Source organism: Camelina sativa, chromosome 6, assembly GCF_000633955.1.
Source record: "Camelina sativa cultivar DH55 chromosome 6, Cs, whole genome shotgun sequence".
In the NCBI taxonomy this organism is placed as follows: Eukaryota; Viridiplantae; Streptophyta; class Magnoliopsida; order Brassicales; family Brassicaceae; genus Camelina; species Camelina sativa.
Genome location: NC_025690.1, coordinates 25,452,864 through 25,469,131, shown reverse-complemented (window position 1 = coordinate 25,469,131; position 16,268 = coordinate 25,452,864). Strand labels below are relative to the sequence as shown.

The 16,268-nt window shown below is 39.5% G+C and overlaps 6 protein-coding genes across 10 annotated transcripts in view; 1 reads left to right on the top strand and 5 right to left on the bottom strand.

The window, feature by feature from the left end:
* LOC104793596 (uncharacterized protein At5g41620-like) overlaps positions 1 to 1,651 on the bottom strand; it is a 6,526-nt gene extending 4,875 nt beyond the window's left edge. The window contains exons 1-3 of the mRNA XM_010519992.2: positions 1,096 to 1,651; positions 712 to 837; positions 24 to 584 (exon numbers count right to left, since the gene is read on the bottom strand). Coding sequence (XP_010518294.1) covers positions 24 to 584; positions 712 to 837; positions 1,096 to 1,398 — 990 coding nt within the window. The 5' untranslated portion in view covers positions 1,399 to 1,651. The remainder of the gene's footprint in view (positions 1 to 23; positions 585 to 711; positions 838 to 1,095) is intronic.
* Positions 3,035 to 7,237, bottom strand: LOC104793595 (BAG family molecular chaperone regulator 6-like). 2 transcript variants are annotated; one of them, XM_010519991.2, is made up of 3 exons: positions 6,914 to 7,237; positions 4,643 to 6,639; positions 3,035 to 4,511 (listed from the first exon to the last, which is right to left on the bottom strand). In XM_010519991.2, the coding sequence occupies exons 2-3, from the start codon at positions 6,602 to 6,604 to the stop codon at positions 3,267 to 3,269; spliced, it is 3,207 nt and encodes a 1,068-aa protein (XP_010518293.1). In that variant the 5' UTR covers positions 6,605 to 6,639; positions 6,914 to 7,237; the 3' UTR covers positions 3,035 to 3,266. The 2 variants fall into 2 exon arrangements, with proteins under 2 accessions (XP_010518293.1, XP_010518292.1); XM_010519990.2 differs by having other exon boundaries at positions 6,919 to 7,237.
* On the top strand, positions 7,366 to 9,601 carry LOC104793593 (rRNA-processing protein FCF1 homolog). Of its 2 annotated transcripts, none has more exons than XM_010519989.2 (9): positions 7,366 to 7,599; positions 7,685 to 7,744; positions 7,839 to 7,944; positions 8,107 to 8,149; positions 8,660 to 8,732; positions 8,828 to 8,915; positions 9,042 to 9,098; positions 9,189 to 9,267; positions 9,370 to 9,601. In XM_010519989.2, exons 1-9 carry the CDS (start codon positions 7,529 to 7,531, stop codon positions 9,381 to 9,383), a joined length of 591 nt encoding a protein of 196 aa, XP_010518291.1. In that variant the 5' UTR covers positions 7,366 to 7,528; the 3' UTR covers positions 9,384 to 9,601. The 2 variants fall into 2 exon arrangements, with proteins under 2 accessions (XP_010518291.1, XP_010518290.1); XM_010519988.2 differs by lacking the exon at positions 8,107 to 8,149 and adding an exon at positions 8,536 to 8,578 and having other exon boundaries at positions 7,367 to 7,599.
* LOC104783197 (protein ABIL1) lies at positions 9,686 to 12,165 on the bottom strand. Of its 2 annotated transcripts, none has more exons than XM_010519987.1 (9): positions 11,818 to 12,165; positions 11,265 to 11,347; positions 11,025 to 11,175; positions 10,845 to 10,944; positions 10,666 to 10,758; positions 10,490 to 10,538; positions 10,360 to 10,412; positions 10,150 to 10,256; positions 9,686 to 9,999 (listed from the first exon to the last, which is right to left on the bottom strand). In XM_010519987.1, the coding sequence occupies exons 1-9, from the start codon at positions 11,908 to 11,910 to the stop codon at positions 9,844 to 9,846; spliced, it is 885 nt and encodes a 294-aa protein (XP_010518289.1). In that variant the 5' UTR covers positions 11,911 to 12,165; the 3' UTR covers positions 9,686 to 9,843. The 2 variants fall into 2 exon arrangements, with proteins under 2 accessions (XP_010518289.1, XP_010518288.1); XM_010519986.1 differs by having other exon boundaries at positions 10,490 to 10,574; positions 11,818 to 12,162.
* On the bottom strand, positions 13,334 to 14,596 carry LOC104793591. The gene is made up of 2 exons (XM_010519985.2): positions 14,057 to 14,596; positions 13,334 to 13,879 (listed from the first exon to the last, which is right to left on the bottom strand). Exons 1-2 carry the CDS (start codon positions 14,368 to 14,370, stop codon positions 13,492 to 13,494), a joined length of 702 nt encoding a protein of 233 aa, XP_010518287.1. The 5' UTR covers positions 14,371 to 14,596; the 3' UTR covers positions 13,334 to 13,491.
* The window catches only part of LOC104793590 (delta(8)-fatty-acid desaturase 2-like), a 2,396-nt gene continuing 1,273 nt past the window's right edge, over positions 15,146 to 16,268 (bottom strand). Inside the window, exon 2 of one of the 2 annotated variants that reach the window (XM_010519984.2) lies at positions 15,146 to 16,189. In XM_010519984.2, coding sequence (XP_010518286.1) covers positions 15,327 to 16,189 — 863 coding nt within the window. In that variant the 3' untranslated portion in view covers positions 15,146 to 15,326. The remainder of the gene's footprint in view (positions 16,190 to 16,268) is intronic. The other variant, XM_019226878.1, reaches the window with a different exon arrangement.

Sequence of the window (16,268 nt, the reverse complement as noted above, 5' to 3'; positions counted from 1 at the left end):
TCTAGCTTCATTTGTAATCTCTGGTCATTCCACACTTCTGCAATCTGCACAATTACTTTATCAGTCACCGGTGACTTGTTCCCAATCCTTCTCACCTTATCTTCATAGTCTTTAACTGCTTTTGCAAACTCATCGCAGAGATTTTCCACAAGAACACGCTCCTGTCTCTCTTTCTCAAGATCTTTCAATGCTTTTGATAAACAATGTTTCGCTTCACAAAGCTCTCGTGTTAGCTTCCGATGCAAAGTCTCTGACTGCTTTCTGAATTTTCTCTCATCATCCAAGTCTTTCTTCATCGATCGAAACACATCTTTGACCTCTTCTTCTTCTTCTTCTTCCATTTTCTTCCTCCCTCGCCTATCACTTTGGTTTTCTCGTTGTTTTACCTCCTTAATCTCGGCTCTACATTCATCCAACTCCATCTTTAGAGCTCTAACCAAAGACATATTAGCAGTATTCTGTTCCTCGAGACTCCATATCCGGTTTAGCACCTTGAGAAGCTTTGTAGAGGAACCCAAACCATAGTTCGCAGACTTAACCACCGAAGAACCAGTCTGACTAAACGCTGGTTTAGGCACCACAACCTACAAAATACATTAAAGCCAAGACACACAAATCCAGCTCAAAAACACAAGAAGATTGCAGAAAAAGTCATTTCCTCAATTACATTTAGAGTGAACAAAAGAGCAAAAGCATTGATTTTTTTTTTACCTCCAATGAACTGCTGCTGCTGCAACTTGCAGGAGAGGTTGGTTGCAACAGATGGCCATTTCTACGGACCACTCTATGATCATCAGTTGCTACAATTTGCCTCCTCAGGCTACCTCTGCTCGGTGGCTGCAATTCAAAAACTCAGTCTATAAAAAAAGGTTCCTTTCTTCCACACATAACGTTTCAAGCCAAGGGAAAACAACTTAACGACTATGAGATTTGTCCGGTGAAATTTGGCAAAGTCGATATTTTTTCCTCATAAAGAACAACACTTTGAGAGGAAATGAGAATTTAGCAGTTAGATATAATCTAGACTCACCATAAAGATCACAACTTTACGACCTAAGACCAGACTAAAACCCTACATAAACCCGAATTGTTCACCTGGTGATCGTGAAGTGGTCTACCGGAAGGTGATTCCGCATCTGAATCCCGTCGTCGACACCGTCGCAACCCAATTCTTTGTCGGAATTGTTCAGTTTCCCACAAATCGGCGCACAGTTTCCTGACGGAAACCTCCGGATTCGCCAAAAACTCCTTGGTCTCGCCGACTCGCGGCGGCGGCGGGGAAAACTCGAGCCGCCACGTGGGTGGAGGAGTAGAAGGACCAGCTCTCCTACTAGTAAAGCCCGTAAAACTTCGTCTAAGCTTTGGCTCCATCTCTCCTTGTTCGCATTCTCTCTCCATCTCTCTTACTTTGGCTCTGTGCCTCTGTCTCTCTTTCTCTCAGACCCTTTTCAACTGTAGAAGATTTTCTTTTCTTCTTCTTCTTCTTCTTCTGAGGCTGTAGTAGTGATGTTTTTTTGTTGTCTCTTTGTGTGACTTGAGTCTACAGTTGTGTCTCTACTCTCCTCGAGTCGTCTCTCTCTGTTTCTGTCTTCTTTTCCTTAAATATTCTCAGATCACACTCTATCTATGGCTTTATCCTTAAAATTGTCGATCTTTCTTTATCATTTATACCAAAACCTCAAAAACGTGATTTAGTACTAAGCATGATTGTAATTCATACTAATTATATATAAAGTACTTTTCTTTCTTTTGATATTGTAAACTATTAGTAGTATTACACGTAACACAATATCCAAAGCCTACTATTACACACACTCTGCCCCGACAAAGATTACGAGTTCACTCTGACTTTTTCTTCTTCCCAACAAAGCCATAGATTTTTATTTACTGCAAGGGGAAATATATCTCATACACTTCAGAGTCAGAGAGACAGAGGATGCGTGTGAATTACTATAATAATATGTGAACATCTGAGATGTTACATCTCTTTTTCACCTTTCACGATTTTCCTTTTTCTCCGATTGATGTTTTCCAACTTGTCTATTGGATCTCAATAGTTACAGTACTGCGGTAAAATGTTCCGTTGGGCTCAATGATAGTAAATTTATGGAATCTCTGGTTTAATTACTGGAACGGGCACAAAACGATTTTGAATGTGTGAATAATTTACAAAAGTGTGTTTGATGCGTTTTAGAAATTCCGAACATACCCAAAGGAGCCTAGTTTAGTTAAAGTTAACGATGAAATGAATTTCTAATAGCATTAAGAACTGTTGATAGATATGTGCAAGTGGGTGAATTAGTTTACTTATCCTAGTAAATTTGGGGATTGAGAGTAGGCTAATAGAGTCATTATGAGGTTAAATGAGGAGTTAATTAAAGGAATTAAATATAAATCATTCGTATCAGCAACAACCATGCTTGAAAGATTCCTGGTCCATTCAATGCTAGTCTACAACTACTGCAAGGCTTATTATGACCAACACTGACACCACTCACCTTTTATTCAACCATAGATTAGGTGAGAATGAGATTAGATCATTACTTCATATATATATATTTCTCTTGCACTGCACATGTTGGGAGGAACATTAGTTGTTGTAATGAGAAAAAAGCACATAAGAATACATAAGAGAGATTATGGAGATAAGTGTAAATGGCGTTGGGACGTGAAAACGGGACCACAATAGATGAATATTTGGCGGCTAATAGACAACCTAACGTGGCGATGAGAAAGAAGAAAACGAAGAGTGAGTTATGGCATGAAAAGGATCACTATGTCCGCACGAACCACACGTACTCATTGTACAAATTTGAAAAGATAAAAAAAAAATTACTATGTGTTGTGGTCCAACTTTGGTATAAAATTTAAACCCCATTCTCATTACCCATTGTTCATAATCATGTGTGGTAGATGATGAACCTCACGTAGAGCATTTTAAAAACTATCACTTAAAGACTTTTTAGAGTTTTCCCTAACTATAATTTGACATGTAATAATGGAATATCGTTGCAAGAAAATAAATTAACAGTAATGGCGAAAGATAAGATAGATTAACAATAAGACCATCTGAAATGTATAATGGGCCCATTATTATATAGGCCTAAAGTATATCGGGCCTGTATATCGGGCCTTAACAAACAAAAAATTCAGTCGAAGATAAAATGGATTCTCGTCAGGCAATTTTTCACGTTTTCTATACGTTTCTCGGATGGAGATGACTACAAACAATACGAGGAATTGAGACATATCAAGGATTCCGGTTGTTACAGTATGGCATCGATCGAACTTGCAGACATTGGTTTGGTTGCACGACGTCGAATCTGTGTCCTCTTTTTACGTGACAGTTTCTTCTCAAGGCTTTTGACCCGACCGGTTAATTTCGATATGACTTCAAGTTGTTCTCTGCCTGCCTTAACCAACGTCTCCATCGTTTCCTTGAATCGCTTGTTCTCCTCCATCAGCTTTTTGGTTTCTTCTGATATCTCATGTTCAGTGGCTTCTGTTTCCGGAGGCTGTTCCTTAACGACTCCTGTCTCTAGAGGCTGAGGCTGGTCTTTTACAACGACTCCCGTCTCTGGAGACTCTTCTCCCACAACAAATCCTGTCTCTGGAGACTCTTCTCTCACAATGACTTCTGTCTCTGGAGACTCTTGTCTTTCATCTTGCGGCTCAGAAGTCTCTTGGCCTATGCCTTTGGAGTTATCCGGCAAGTAGTAAACATCATTCTCCTCCTGACTCGCTCTTGCAGGTTCCATTGCAGTCACTTGCGTTTCATGAGTATATGATGATGAATCTTGTGAAAGAAGCTGCGTTTCATCGTCAATCACTCCAACAGGTAGCTCTGAGAGTTCGACATCTTCCTCTTGAGGCAATACTGTATCATTAGATTCCTTTCTGTCTTCTTTCTCTGATTCCTTGGCCTCGGCTTCAGAGGCTTCAGTAGCAATATCCGGGTCCTGTGTAGAGCTTGTTCCATGAGTCTCTTCCACCACTTGTTGCAATTCTTTTAGTGGCTCTTCTAAATTCTCCACCACGGGTTTCTTTACCTCGATATTGGTAAGTGTCATTCGATTTCCAACAGCTAACAATGGATTAACCGGTAGAACTATATCACCCTCTCCCATTTTCTCTGGGATGGGAGTCGAGGAAGCAGCCGCCGTTTGCTTAGGATCCGTTGCCAAGGTTTCAAACAATCCAGATCCCCCTTCTGCTTCATCATTCGGTTGCTCATCTGTACTATACAAGACGCTCATAGAATGATCAACGGGAGACAGAACATGAACCTTCTCTGTATTCGAGTCAGATACCATTTTGTTCTCCTCTGCGAGCTGGGAGTGCTCCAAGTTCATTGAAGAGTCACATGGCTGAGAGTTAATTAACAATTGTTCGTTTACAACTTCTTTCTTCACAATGGCGCTGCTATTTTTCACAGAGTCAAGCTTCTCTTGAATGCTAGAGAGCTCTCGGGCCAAAGATTTTCTGTAGTCTCTTATACTGGGATGCAAGCCCTGCAGGATAAACATAAGTATCACAAAAATGTCAGCAACAATTTTACACAACAGTACATTCTTGAGAACTATTTCGTCCTGCCAATGAAATCCCTAACCCAACAGAAGATTATTAGACTTTCATGTATTACCTGGACAGCATCCACTTTTAATAGAAGGTTCATCACCATTTCTCCTAGAACTACAATCTCTTTCTCTTCAATGTGCTGATCAGTAGAAACTTCAAGCGCCTGTATACGGTTTTTAACATCACCCATCTGCTCGCGGATAGTGGCTATCTCCTTCAATTTCTTAATTGGCTCCCATCTTCTCACATCATATCCGCGGTACCTAGATTGGATAATTCTAGCAGATTCTTCTTGTGTGAATGTCTTCTTTGCAGGCTGTTCTCTATTCTCCTTAGTTGCACAAGGTTTAACAATCCCACAGTTTGATCTTTCTTGCAAATTAGGATTGCTCTCAACTGTTTCTTCTTCTGTTCCTATTGCATGTACGCTTTCCTCAGACATCGTCATTTCTTTGTTTGCCTCTTCACATTTCACATTACAAGCTTCAGGAACAGTCCTTGATTCAGCCTTCTTGGAGAGCAGTGAGGACATGTCCTTAGTCTCCTCTGACGTTATCGATTCTTCCTTACGTTTAGGAGGACTTAGTGATTTGGAACCACCATTTCTTTTCTTCGGCAACGGGTCAACGCGCAGACAAACCGGAGGCAACCTGGATGCTTTTGGGGACGAAGACGACTGCTTTTTTTCTGAGTTCTTAACTGGCTCATTCTTCGCAATCCTTTTGGTCGGCTCTGCTGGTTTTGGCAGATGGTTTTCTGATAGTTTCACGGGAATATTTCTTGGTTCTTGTAGATGGTTCCGAACTGGGATATTTCTTACAGAACTCTTCTCCTCCGCATCTGAGAGAACATTGCTATCAGAGTTCCCTTCTTTTTGGTTTTTCTGACCTTCATTTCCATGGTGATCAGAGGGGCAAGACTCCAAGTTAAGCCCTTTATTACCACTCTCCTTACTCTCAGAAGCTTCAACATCTTCCCATTTCCCATAAGATGGTATCCAAAATTTAGGATAAGGAAGCTGTCCAGGTTCTCCCTTGTTCTTCTGGGTCTGCCCTTCCTTCACATCTTGACCCTGAAATAAGGAATTCAACTTGCTGATATCAAATGGGCACTTCATAGTTTTCCAATTCTGCATATTTTTCATGTCTTCATTACTACTCTCAGAAGCATCGACGTCATCCAGTTTCCCACGAGATGGAATCCAAGAAGTAGGATACTGAAGCTGTCCCGACTCTTCTTTGTTCTTCTGGATCTGCGCTTCCTTCATGTCATGACCCTGCAATAAGGATCTCAACTTGCTGATATCAAATGGGAGTTCGACGGTTGACCCATTCTGCGGCACCTTTTTCCTGTCTTGATTCTGTACCAAGGACTTCATGGCGCTCTCGTCAAATGGAAAACAACCATTCCAAGACTTAGGAATTTTTTTCTGTATCGTCATATTCTCAGGAGCTTTAACCTCAGCTGGAGGCTGGTCATGATTTTCAGACCCATGAGAGTTTCCATGCTCTTGATTCCTGGCATACTCATGAGGAATCCATATAATTGGGTAAGGGCAGTTGGTAGAGCGAGTTACGGTTTCTCCTTGGTCTCCTTTATCAATCTCGGGCTCATGCTCTTCGATCACGACACCTCTGCCATTCTTGGGATTACACATCTGGGGAGAACATTTTCCACAGTGATAATCAGCTGGCTTCCCAGGCACATCCTTGTCAGGATCATACCACGCTTGTTGATAACCAAATGGAAATGGTGGATGAAGGTAACAAAGAGGAGCGTAAGCCCCGTGAGGAGGATGGAACCCGTAATGGTTCAAACAGCATTGATGGTGCGGTACTTGTGGGGGATAACAGGGAGGCCAGCAAGCGTTGTTGTATGGAGGAAAGTTGCCGTGAACGCAGCTTCCATGACCATGCGGTTGAGCATCCGTTGTTATATGCTGAGAGTTGTTCCCAAACCCTTGATAATAGTATCCTTGTGGTCTCATTTGACATGACTGTGATGAGTCCATGTACACAGGCATCATTTTCGATCAACTCCAGCAAACCAATTCCGGAACAACTGCGGCAAATACCCAACCGACAAATTTATTAGAAGACGAAACACAAAAAGTTTTCTGATTCAATCTGCATTCCGCAAAACACATATACAAGCAGCTCCCGGTGGAATCAAATCACAACATGAACTAAACACCAAAAAAATCTCTCAAATCTACCCAATTCACTAACACTACTAGTTCAGCTTTCTAAAAAATCAGAATTATTAGAACAGTGACATAAATTTGGATTCTCATAGCCAATTCTTAAACTAAGAATCAAAAGGGAAAGCGAAGAACCTTACAGGTCAACAAGGATGAAAATTTCCACCAAATAAGATTCACAAATTCTGGTGATGACTCAGTCTCTGCCAAGCTCTCGCTCTCTCCCCAAACCAAAACTGAAGATTTTTTTTTTTTTTTTCCGATTGCAGTAACTTTTTTGTTTTCTTCTATGGATAATGAAAAATCTAAAGATACTGGTTGATTTATAGAAAGACGAAGAACATTTGGAGGGAAGAGATAATTCTTCTTCTGCTCTCCAGATCATTCTCGCATCAACCAACTTTGAAAAATCTGGAATTTTCTCGCTTCGTTTCTTCAAAACTTACACGTGAGAGAGAGTGATATAAGTAAGATATGTTTCTGAATTATATTACTTAGTTTAGTGGGCCACATTAATGGGCTACATTAATTAGCCCATTCTGTCTTTAATGGGCTACATTAATGCGGAGGGTTAAATATGTAAAATTGTGTTAGTCTTCAGTGCCGGCCTCCTCCGTTCTCTGAGACCTTCTTTCTGAAACAATTCGTAACCCGCTCCGCGCCTCCGCCGACTCGACCTCGCATCACTCTATTCAGCTTCCCGTTCTCTCTGCTTCGTTTTAGGGTTTTTGTTACTCTTTTGCTTCAAATATGGGAAGGGCAAAGAAAGCTCAAAAGTTTGCTGTCATGAAGAAGCTGATTACCCACAAAGCTTTGAAGCAGTGAGTAAACGATTTTCTTCTTCCTTCAAATTTTATCCCTTTTTTATAAGAATTTATTAATCATGTTTTGTTTTTCTTTCTTCAGTTACAAGGAAGAGGTTCTGAATCCAAACAAGAAGGACCTCACGGAGCTTCCGAGAAACGTGTAAGCTTACTTACCCTTTTTTTTGCTTTCGTTGCCAAGTTTTCATTATTTCGGGTTTCTTCAAAGTTTGATTTTGATTTGATTTTTGGATCAGTCCGAGTGTTCCTGCTGGGCTATTCTTTTCTTACAACGCTACTTTGGTTCCTCCTTACCGTGTTTTGGTGGATACTAACTTCATCAACTTCTCTATCCAGAATAAGGTCGGTGTGTACATCTTCTCTTCTCTACCACAGAGCTCTGAGCAGTTTCTTTATTATAATAAAGAACCATCTTTACAGAGTTATTGTCTTTGTGGACCTGACTGGATTCTCATTATGGTTCTTATGGTATCCTTTTTTTGCTCTGGTCGGGTGTATCTATAGATCGATCTTGAGAAGGGAATGAGAGACTGTTTGTACGCAAACTGTGAGTTACTTATACTTTGATNTTTTTTTTTTTTTTTTTTGCTTTCGTTGCCAAGTTGTAATTTATTGGGGTTCCTTCAAAATTTGATTTTGGCTTTGACTTTGGATCAGTCCGAGTGTTCCTGCTGGGCTATTCTTTTCTTACAACGCTACTTTGGTTCCTCCTTACCGGGTTTTGGTTGATACTAACTTCATCAACTTCTCTATCCAGAATAAGGTCGGTTTGTACATCTTCTATTGCATTTCGCTGCCACAGAGCTATGAACAGATTCTTTATTATAAAAAAAAGAACGATCTTTACAGAGTTATTGTCTCTGCATTGACCGATTGGATTCTCATTGTGGTTCTTTTGGTATCTTTTTATTTGTTGCTCTGGTGTATCTACAGATCGATCTTGAGAAGGGAATGAGAGACTGTCTGTACGCAAACTGTGAGTTACTTATACTTTGATTGGTTTATAGGTATGCAATTTTGTCTCTTTTGTTAACCTTCAATCGTTTCTGGTTTAAAGGCACTCCTTGTATCACGGACTGCGTCATGGCTGAGTTAGAGAAGTTAGGTCAGAAGTATCGTGTAGCTCTAAGGTAACACTTATTAAAGAAGGGCCTAGTTTCAGTAGTACTTCGCCATGGATTTATTTTCGTGGATTACTTATTTTGGTTACTACAAAAATTGGTAGGATTGCGAAAGATCCTCGCTTTGAAAGATTACCTTGTGTACACAAAGGGACATATGCTGATGACTGTCTCGTTGACAGAGTTACTCAGGTAATGCTCGTTCCTGGCTTGTTGAACTCTGTATATAAGACTATGCGAGGATGTGCGATGTTCTAGTCTCATTGTTCTTTCTATTTTTTGTATGTTTCTGTGATATTCTTTTCTTACAACATACAGCATAAGTGCTTCATAGTGGCTACATGTGATAGAGACTTAAAGCGAAGGATTCGAAAGGTAAAGATAGTCTATTGTATGAGTACTTTTGTTTATGTCCATGGATTAACTCTTTGGATATTATTAACTTTAATTTTTGTTCGCTTGCAGATTCCTGGTGTGCCGATCATGTATGTGACACAACGCAAGTACTCAATAGAGAAGTTACCTGAAGCTACACTTGGTGGAGGTATGTTTATTTCGCCTGGGACATCTGAATCTCCTGTACTTTTGGTATTAGCCTATGTGAATTATAGCATTTGTAACCTTTGGCTGTTTTTTTTTGGTGCAGCTCCAAGACAGTGATAATTGAATAGAGACGTTTATAGAGACGTTTATGGATTCCAGGAAGCTCTGAAGCGTGAGTTAGTAGTATTGATTTAAGCTATGAGACCAAAGATTTGGAAACGCAGTGTTGTGCTAAGAGATCTTAAGCCATTTTTGTTCTCAGTGTTGGCTTATCTGTTGTTAATTTGATACAAGCTTGATTAGCTTAATAGAAATCTTTATTATGCTTAAATCGATTACACAGTTTTGTTAACGACAGATCATAATCATGTCTTGCTGGATTGCGTACGTTGATGTGGTCAACTGGTGAGTAAGAGACATGAAAATTAACATGTTACTAAGATAAAAAGAAACGTTAGAAAGAGTTGGTGTGTATTACATTTTAGGTATACAAAGATTGAAGTTACAAAGATTTTTGGTAATACTAACATGTTACTAAGATTGAAGTTTCCGTGATCAGTACAAAGAGTTGGTGTTTTCACGAGACATAACCAGCTTTGAGCTTTGGTGTTTTCTGTTTGACGAAGAACGCGGAAAGAACACTCTTTGTCCGGACAGGAGCTTGAATGATCTCTCGTCGTTGGTTGTTATCAAGTGACTTGTGTGCTGCCACAAGTTTGGGAACCTCCAAATCCTGAAGAAACCACAAACTTGTCTTATCAAAACCGTAGACGTTCTCATTTAATACAGCTCTTTAATTTAATCTGTTGCCGAATTAAGCCAATTAACTACTTGATACATACAACATTTGTTCTATGTATAATTGTAAACTCTTAAGATTTACCCTATGGGCAACTCCGTATGCCTGTTTTGTGACGGTGGATACTGCAGGAACACCTGAGACCTGAGAACCAGCCAAAGGCTTCTTGTTTGTATTGTTTTCTTCATCACCTGCATGAGTTTCAATGTATATCATCAATCTCACTGGATCATCATGAGTTATAATTGAAGAAATGCTATGCTTGATCCTTCTTCAACTCCCTGTTTCTCGTACCTAATAGATGAAAAACTCCAGATGTCTTTGTGAAAGCTTTTGAATCTTTGGAGCTGCACAATAAATAAGTATTAGTTGTGTCTAGTTATCAAGAACGCGAGAAACAGTAGTAAGGCTTTTGTGAAATCACCTTGGCGCAACTGTGGATGTTCCTTTTAGGGTAGACTTGGTCTCTGAGCCTAAATGCCAGGAGAGTGATTTTGATGCAGGGGCATCTAAGTGAGTGAAACCAAGCATTACTAAAATTGTTTGATATTTGACTACTTATATAATGAACTAATAAGCTCAAAGGGGAGGACATGGCACCTGAAGGTTGAAGACGGGATATAGCTTGGTAATGATTCTGTCTTGTGTCAGTTCGTCTGAGAGGACTAAAGTGTACCCGCTTGTTAACAGAATCTAACAAAATCCAGAGAAAAATGAGGATTCAGAACTCAATACCAAATAACAGAATCTTCTTGACAACAGCCAAGAAAAACACTTACTGGGTAGAATGTAATGCTTGTGATGCAATGGGATAACTGCTAATAGCTGTTGCTGTCTAAGACCTTCTTTGTCGATATATGTCCGGCATGTAAGGAGTTGCTGATGATACAAAAAAAACCTTAAGGGAGAGAATGTTTACAAAAGATAAATATAAGATCAATAAAGAAGTGTGTTGCTACCTGGCTAACACAAGAAGCTCTCAACACCATAGTTGAAATGTCTGAATTTTGCTGATCAAATAGATCAGTAAGCTTGGAAGCAACAGTTCCAAGGTGATCAACAGCATTAACAAGAGCCTTGACAGTGTAGTCCTTCAAATTGTCCAATACCCTAACAAAAAAAAAAAGGTAATGTAATGAGAAAACATGAAGAACAAAATAAGACAAATCTATATAAGTAGTAGAATTAAAGATGGTTACATTTGCTTCTGCTCGCTATGTAGGTAAGACTTTTCACAGTAATCAGCAGCTGAGTAAAGCTGAGGCCTCAAGTTCTTGAGCTCCTGTTACATACAAGGTAAAGGAGTAAATTAAATAACAGTGTAAGCCAAAAAAAGAAGCATCCAAACAAATCAGAAGTTTCTTTGTCTAGTCGTCATCTCCAGGTAAAAAAAAACTCTCGATCACAAAAGCTATAAAAAAAACAAATCATAAGTCAAGGTATTGGTCTTAATAAACCCAAGAACTAATACTGACCCCCGATGCAAATCTTGAAGAAACAGTGATACACTAACCGACAATCATTAACTAAATTGGTCCCATTATTAATCGAAACAAATTTACAGCCAACAACAAAGACTTTAGTTTTTTTTTTTTTTTATAACCAAGGACTCCAAAAACGTGTATAGTCTAGAACGAGATTATGGATCTGGGCTCAACCAAACCAAGTTATTGTGATCGTAGCTGTTTAATTTAATGTAGAATCTAATTACTCAAACAAAAAAAAATACAGAGAGAAGGAGGAAGAAGGAACCTGCAATGCCTTAACGAAGCTCTTGCTGCGTTCCATGGAGACCTCGTCGAAGGTCATTGCCGAATTATCCGTTCCCGATATCTCCGTTTCCATTTATTTTTTTTTTCTTCCTCTGTTTCTTAAAACTTGTGGGATCACAATCACAGGGAATGAATAATTTGTGTAGAAACTACGGCTTTGTGTATATTGGGATTTACTGTAACAATGTTTGTTGGGGATTGATTGGTGATGTAAGTTTTAGCTTTCTGGTGAGACGGCTAAGCTAACTTGACAGAGAAAGAGAGAGAGAGAGAGAGAGAAGAGAATAGGGGAGACGGTGAGTGAAGTAGAAGCGATTCCAAAATTCCAAGGACTCAAATTGCCATTTGTTTTTTTTTTTTTTTTTTTTTATTATTAAAGAAAAAGTAGTATTACTAGTTTACTACTGTAGAAAACGACTTCGGGAAAGACGCACTATGTTTTTTAAATAAAAATATCCATATTAATTAATTAATTATTTATATGAACTTAAAAAGAAAGAAGAAAAAAAGTTCGTAGTTTCCGTTTCATTGCAAAGCTAAATTAATTTAAAAGAGAACAACTGAATTGTTTTTTTTTTAATAAGAACAATTAATACAGTATAATTGAATAAATTAAATATATTTGTCGAGTACACATTAAAAATACTCTACTAGACAGACAGGTAAAGAAATTCACATGTCTTGTATTTGCTGCTTTAATTGCGGTTGTTGTCAACACATTTAATTATTTTAAATGCTTTGCGGTGAGATTCTTTTATGCAGGCAGAGGCATTTAAGTAAAAATGGAGGTGGTGGGATCTATCTAGCCATCTAGGGGGAGAAAGCAAATGACGGAAATAGCCTTACAAAAGACCGGTCAACGGTAATGGATTTTTTAATGACTCCGGTTAGAGCTGCATGAAAAAACAAAAACATACGCTCAGCATCAAAGCCAGCTTCGCATCCTTGAGATCCACACGCGTGGATTAGCTGTCGTAAACGGACCTGCACGTGCTTGGCCCATGGGTCATCATTGTTTTTACTGGGCAAATATCATTGGCCCCAAATTTTTTAATATACCTCTCCTCAGAAATCACTTTTTTTTTCTTTCTTTCCGATCTGCTGCTTTCAAGTTTTCAATGATTCAGGTGAATTAAAAACATGCGACAATGACCACTGACCAGAACTTCTAGTTTGTGGATTGTGCCAATTTTTCTGTTATGTAATTATTCGAATAAAAATATGAGGTGATGTAGTAGTACTAATCTATAACTTGATTATTGGTTGCTTTGCTGGGACTTTGTTTGAGATGGAGAATAAATCTGATCCAAGTTTTGGTAAGCTAGTATCTTAACAATAGCTAAAACCTTTAATTAGTACATCACAGCTACTCTAGAGAAGAGAGACACATCGATGAACTAAGGGATAGAGCTGGTTTGTAAATGGTTATTAATTTATGTATCGTGCTACATTGTTATGTTTATTTTTCCAACATGTATATAAGCTTTTCTTGATTATAGGCATAAAAGGGTTTAATGTATTCATGTTATTGGGGGCTTATATCGTTCCTCCTTCATCTATATTACACACACCGTACCACTCTATCTATAACCACACTGTACTAAAGATAACTATATATACAACACTAGTATTTTTTCAGATGATAGATGGTGAATCAATCTCCGAACTCAAAGTAGGTCGGCTTGGGTGTCGAAGGGCAGCTAATGGCTTCAACAAGCTCTTGAACGGTGAGCATTTGAAACTTGGGAGGCGAATTGATGGCAATGTTATCGACTTTATGCTCATAAATCTTGCCACTCTTATCGAATTTGTACTCTGAAGTCCCATCGAATCGACCACGAGTCTCCCACGGACCACGAGGAATTCCGTGAACAGTCCATCGTATCATCAGAGTGTTCTCTGTGGGTTGCCAAACACTAACAATGTCGACACAAAGTGCTCTGAAGAAGATCTTTCCATGGAAACGTAACGCCCAAAATATAGATTTGTAGTTATCAATTCCCATGAATGTGTTCATAGGATCTCTGAACACTATATCATCCCTGTAGCAAGATGAGACAAGAGAATAAGCTAATCAAGAACTGATCAAACAGAGCATTCACTAAGAAATCTAACCGAGAACAGAACAAACTGTACACACAAAGCTAAATCAAGAACACATCAAAGTAAGAATATAAGCATGAGACTAATCAAGAAGAGTTCACGAGTCTTCATCAAACCTGTAAATGTCAAAATTGGGCTCTTTGTAGAATAACAAAGGGAACTCTTCTCTGATACTACGAACGGCGTGACCCATATTGACATAGTAACTCTGCTTATCTTCTTCTTTGGTAATCTCGCAATCTTCTTTCACCGGAGCTGAGAATTTTCCGACCAAGCTCGATTTCTGATTCTTAACACGAGACAAGTCTCTGGTGTCAATCGCGGAAACCTTAACCTTAACCTTACTACTCCTCGCAATCGAAGGACTTAAGGTCGAATTGATTCTCGCCGAGACGGTGGGAATCTCCGGCGAACGAACAAGGAATGCCATCGGAGGAGACCGGAGAAACTTATACTAGGGTAATCGTTGTTTTACGATACTCCAACAATAAAAGGGATTGAGAAAGGGATTTTGCAGAGGAATATGCTGCTGGGCTTCCTTGGGATTCAGGGAGAAGACGAGACGAGACGCGAGGATAGGTCAGCGAAATTCTCTTGAGGATAATTTTTCGTTCCGCATGGATAACGATTCTAGGACTTGTCATCGTCAACGATCATGACCGTTGAAACTTTGTTATATGTGTTTGCACATTCTTGAAATTATATGACGATCCATTTATGATTAGGGCTTCAGGTGCCTAGCTAAAGCCCATTATTGGAAATTGTACTAATTATTATAAACTCTTGATTACAAAACAAATTAGTTATTGGAAAAAAAAAAAAAACACTTAGCTGTAGAGGATCATAAACTCGAACATATGATTGGTGCGAAGTTTTTGTGACACGGATTGAATTGTTTAGTTTGAGTACACGACGAAATTACGAAACCTTTACATAGTTACATTGACGTGAACTCAAACAATTTGGTTGGAAAGCTCCATTTTTTTCCCGGTGGTTTACTTTGTCAGGTCACATGTGTTTTAGACCCGCACAATCCGTCTTGTACGTACTAGTTTACTACGTAGAACAAGTACGCATTTCGTGGTGGACATAACCATTTTCATGTTCCATGCTTTGGTTTGCTTAGAACTTCCCAAAAATCTCGCACATGTCATCAAGGAGCCATAGAAGTGATAATGTGAGTACAAAATAAAAATAATTCAGAATTTTATGAAAAAAAATTAAAAAAAAATAATAATATAATACATTATGTATTTTTGTTCTAAATCATTGTAGTAGAGTTTACACCTAAACAGTTCAAACTAATAAAAAAAGAACTCCACAAACGAGATTAAATACCAACAAAACCGAATCAAACCCGATCTGTTAAAAATCAGAAATTTTGGTTTAGCCATGAGTATTCACAGCTTCCCAAAGCAAGTTCTTCAACACAGGATTAGTCACATCCCTAGCTTGAATCGCTGCATTCTTAAGAGTCCTAATCGTCCACACATTAGCCTCCCACCACGAAAGACTCCTATACGGAAGATCATGCTTCTTACATAGCTCCTTAACAACCGGCGATACCGTCCGGAGATGGCAACGAGGAAGCCGAGGGAACAAATGATGCTCCAGCTGAAACTGCAACCCACCAAAGAACCAATCCATATACGATCTACACGAGATGTCAAGCGTACCGGCGGTTTGTTTCTCGAACCAATCGTTTCCGTTTGGCGGACCGGTATAAACATCAGCTGCGAAATGGTTTAAACAGAACTGAACGTGTTGAATCGCCGTGACGGCGAAGCTCACGAAGACGAAGATGAACCTCTCTTGCCAATTCGGGAGGAACGAGACCAAGAGAGGAAACCAAGTCCAGAATACCAAAATCCCGGCTATGTTCATGGCCCGATCTGGGACGTGGCGTTTCGAGAATAGCAACAGGAACGTTTGGATGAAGAGATTGATCCTTCCGACGCACATGACTGGGTAAAACGTCCAGTGCTGGTAGCTGATTAAGAATCGAGCTAGAGGATCGAAGGTTAGTTCCCTGCCGTAGAAACGTGACGTCATCGAGTTGAAGAATTTGGTAGAGACGGCGAAGATCGGGATGTGCTGAAGATCCGGGTCGTGGTCAAGGCTGTTACAAGCCATGTGGTGAGCGTTGTGCGTCCATTTCCACCACGCGATTGAGATCCCGGTGAGGCAGTTTCCGGAGAGGAGCTGGATCAGTTTGTTGCACGGTTTGGTTGACGTCACGTTGTAGTGACCTGAATCGTGGCCGACGTAAGCGCTCTGGATCCAGAGGAGACCGAGCAAGACGGCTGAGATGAGGTGAGCCCAGACGCT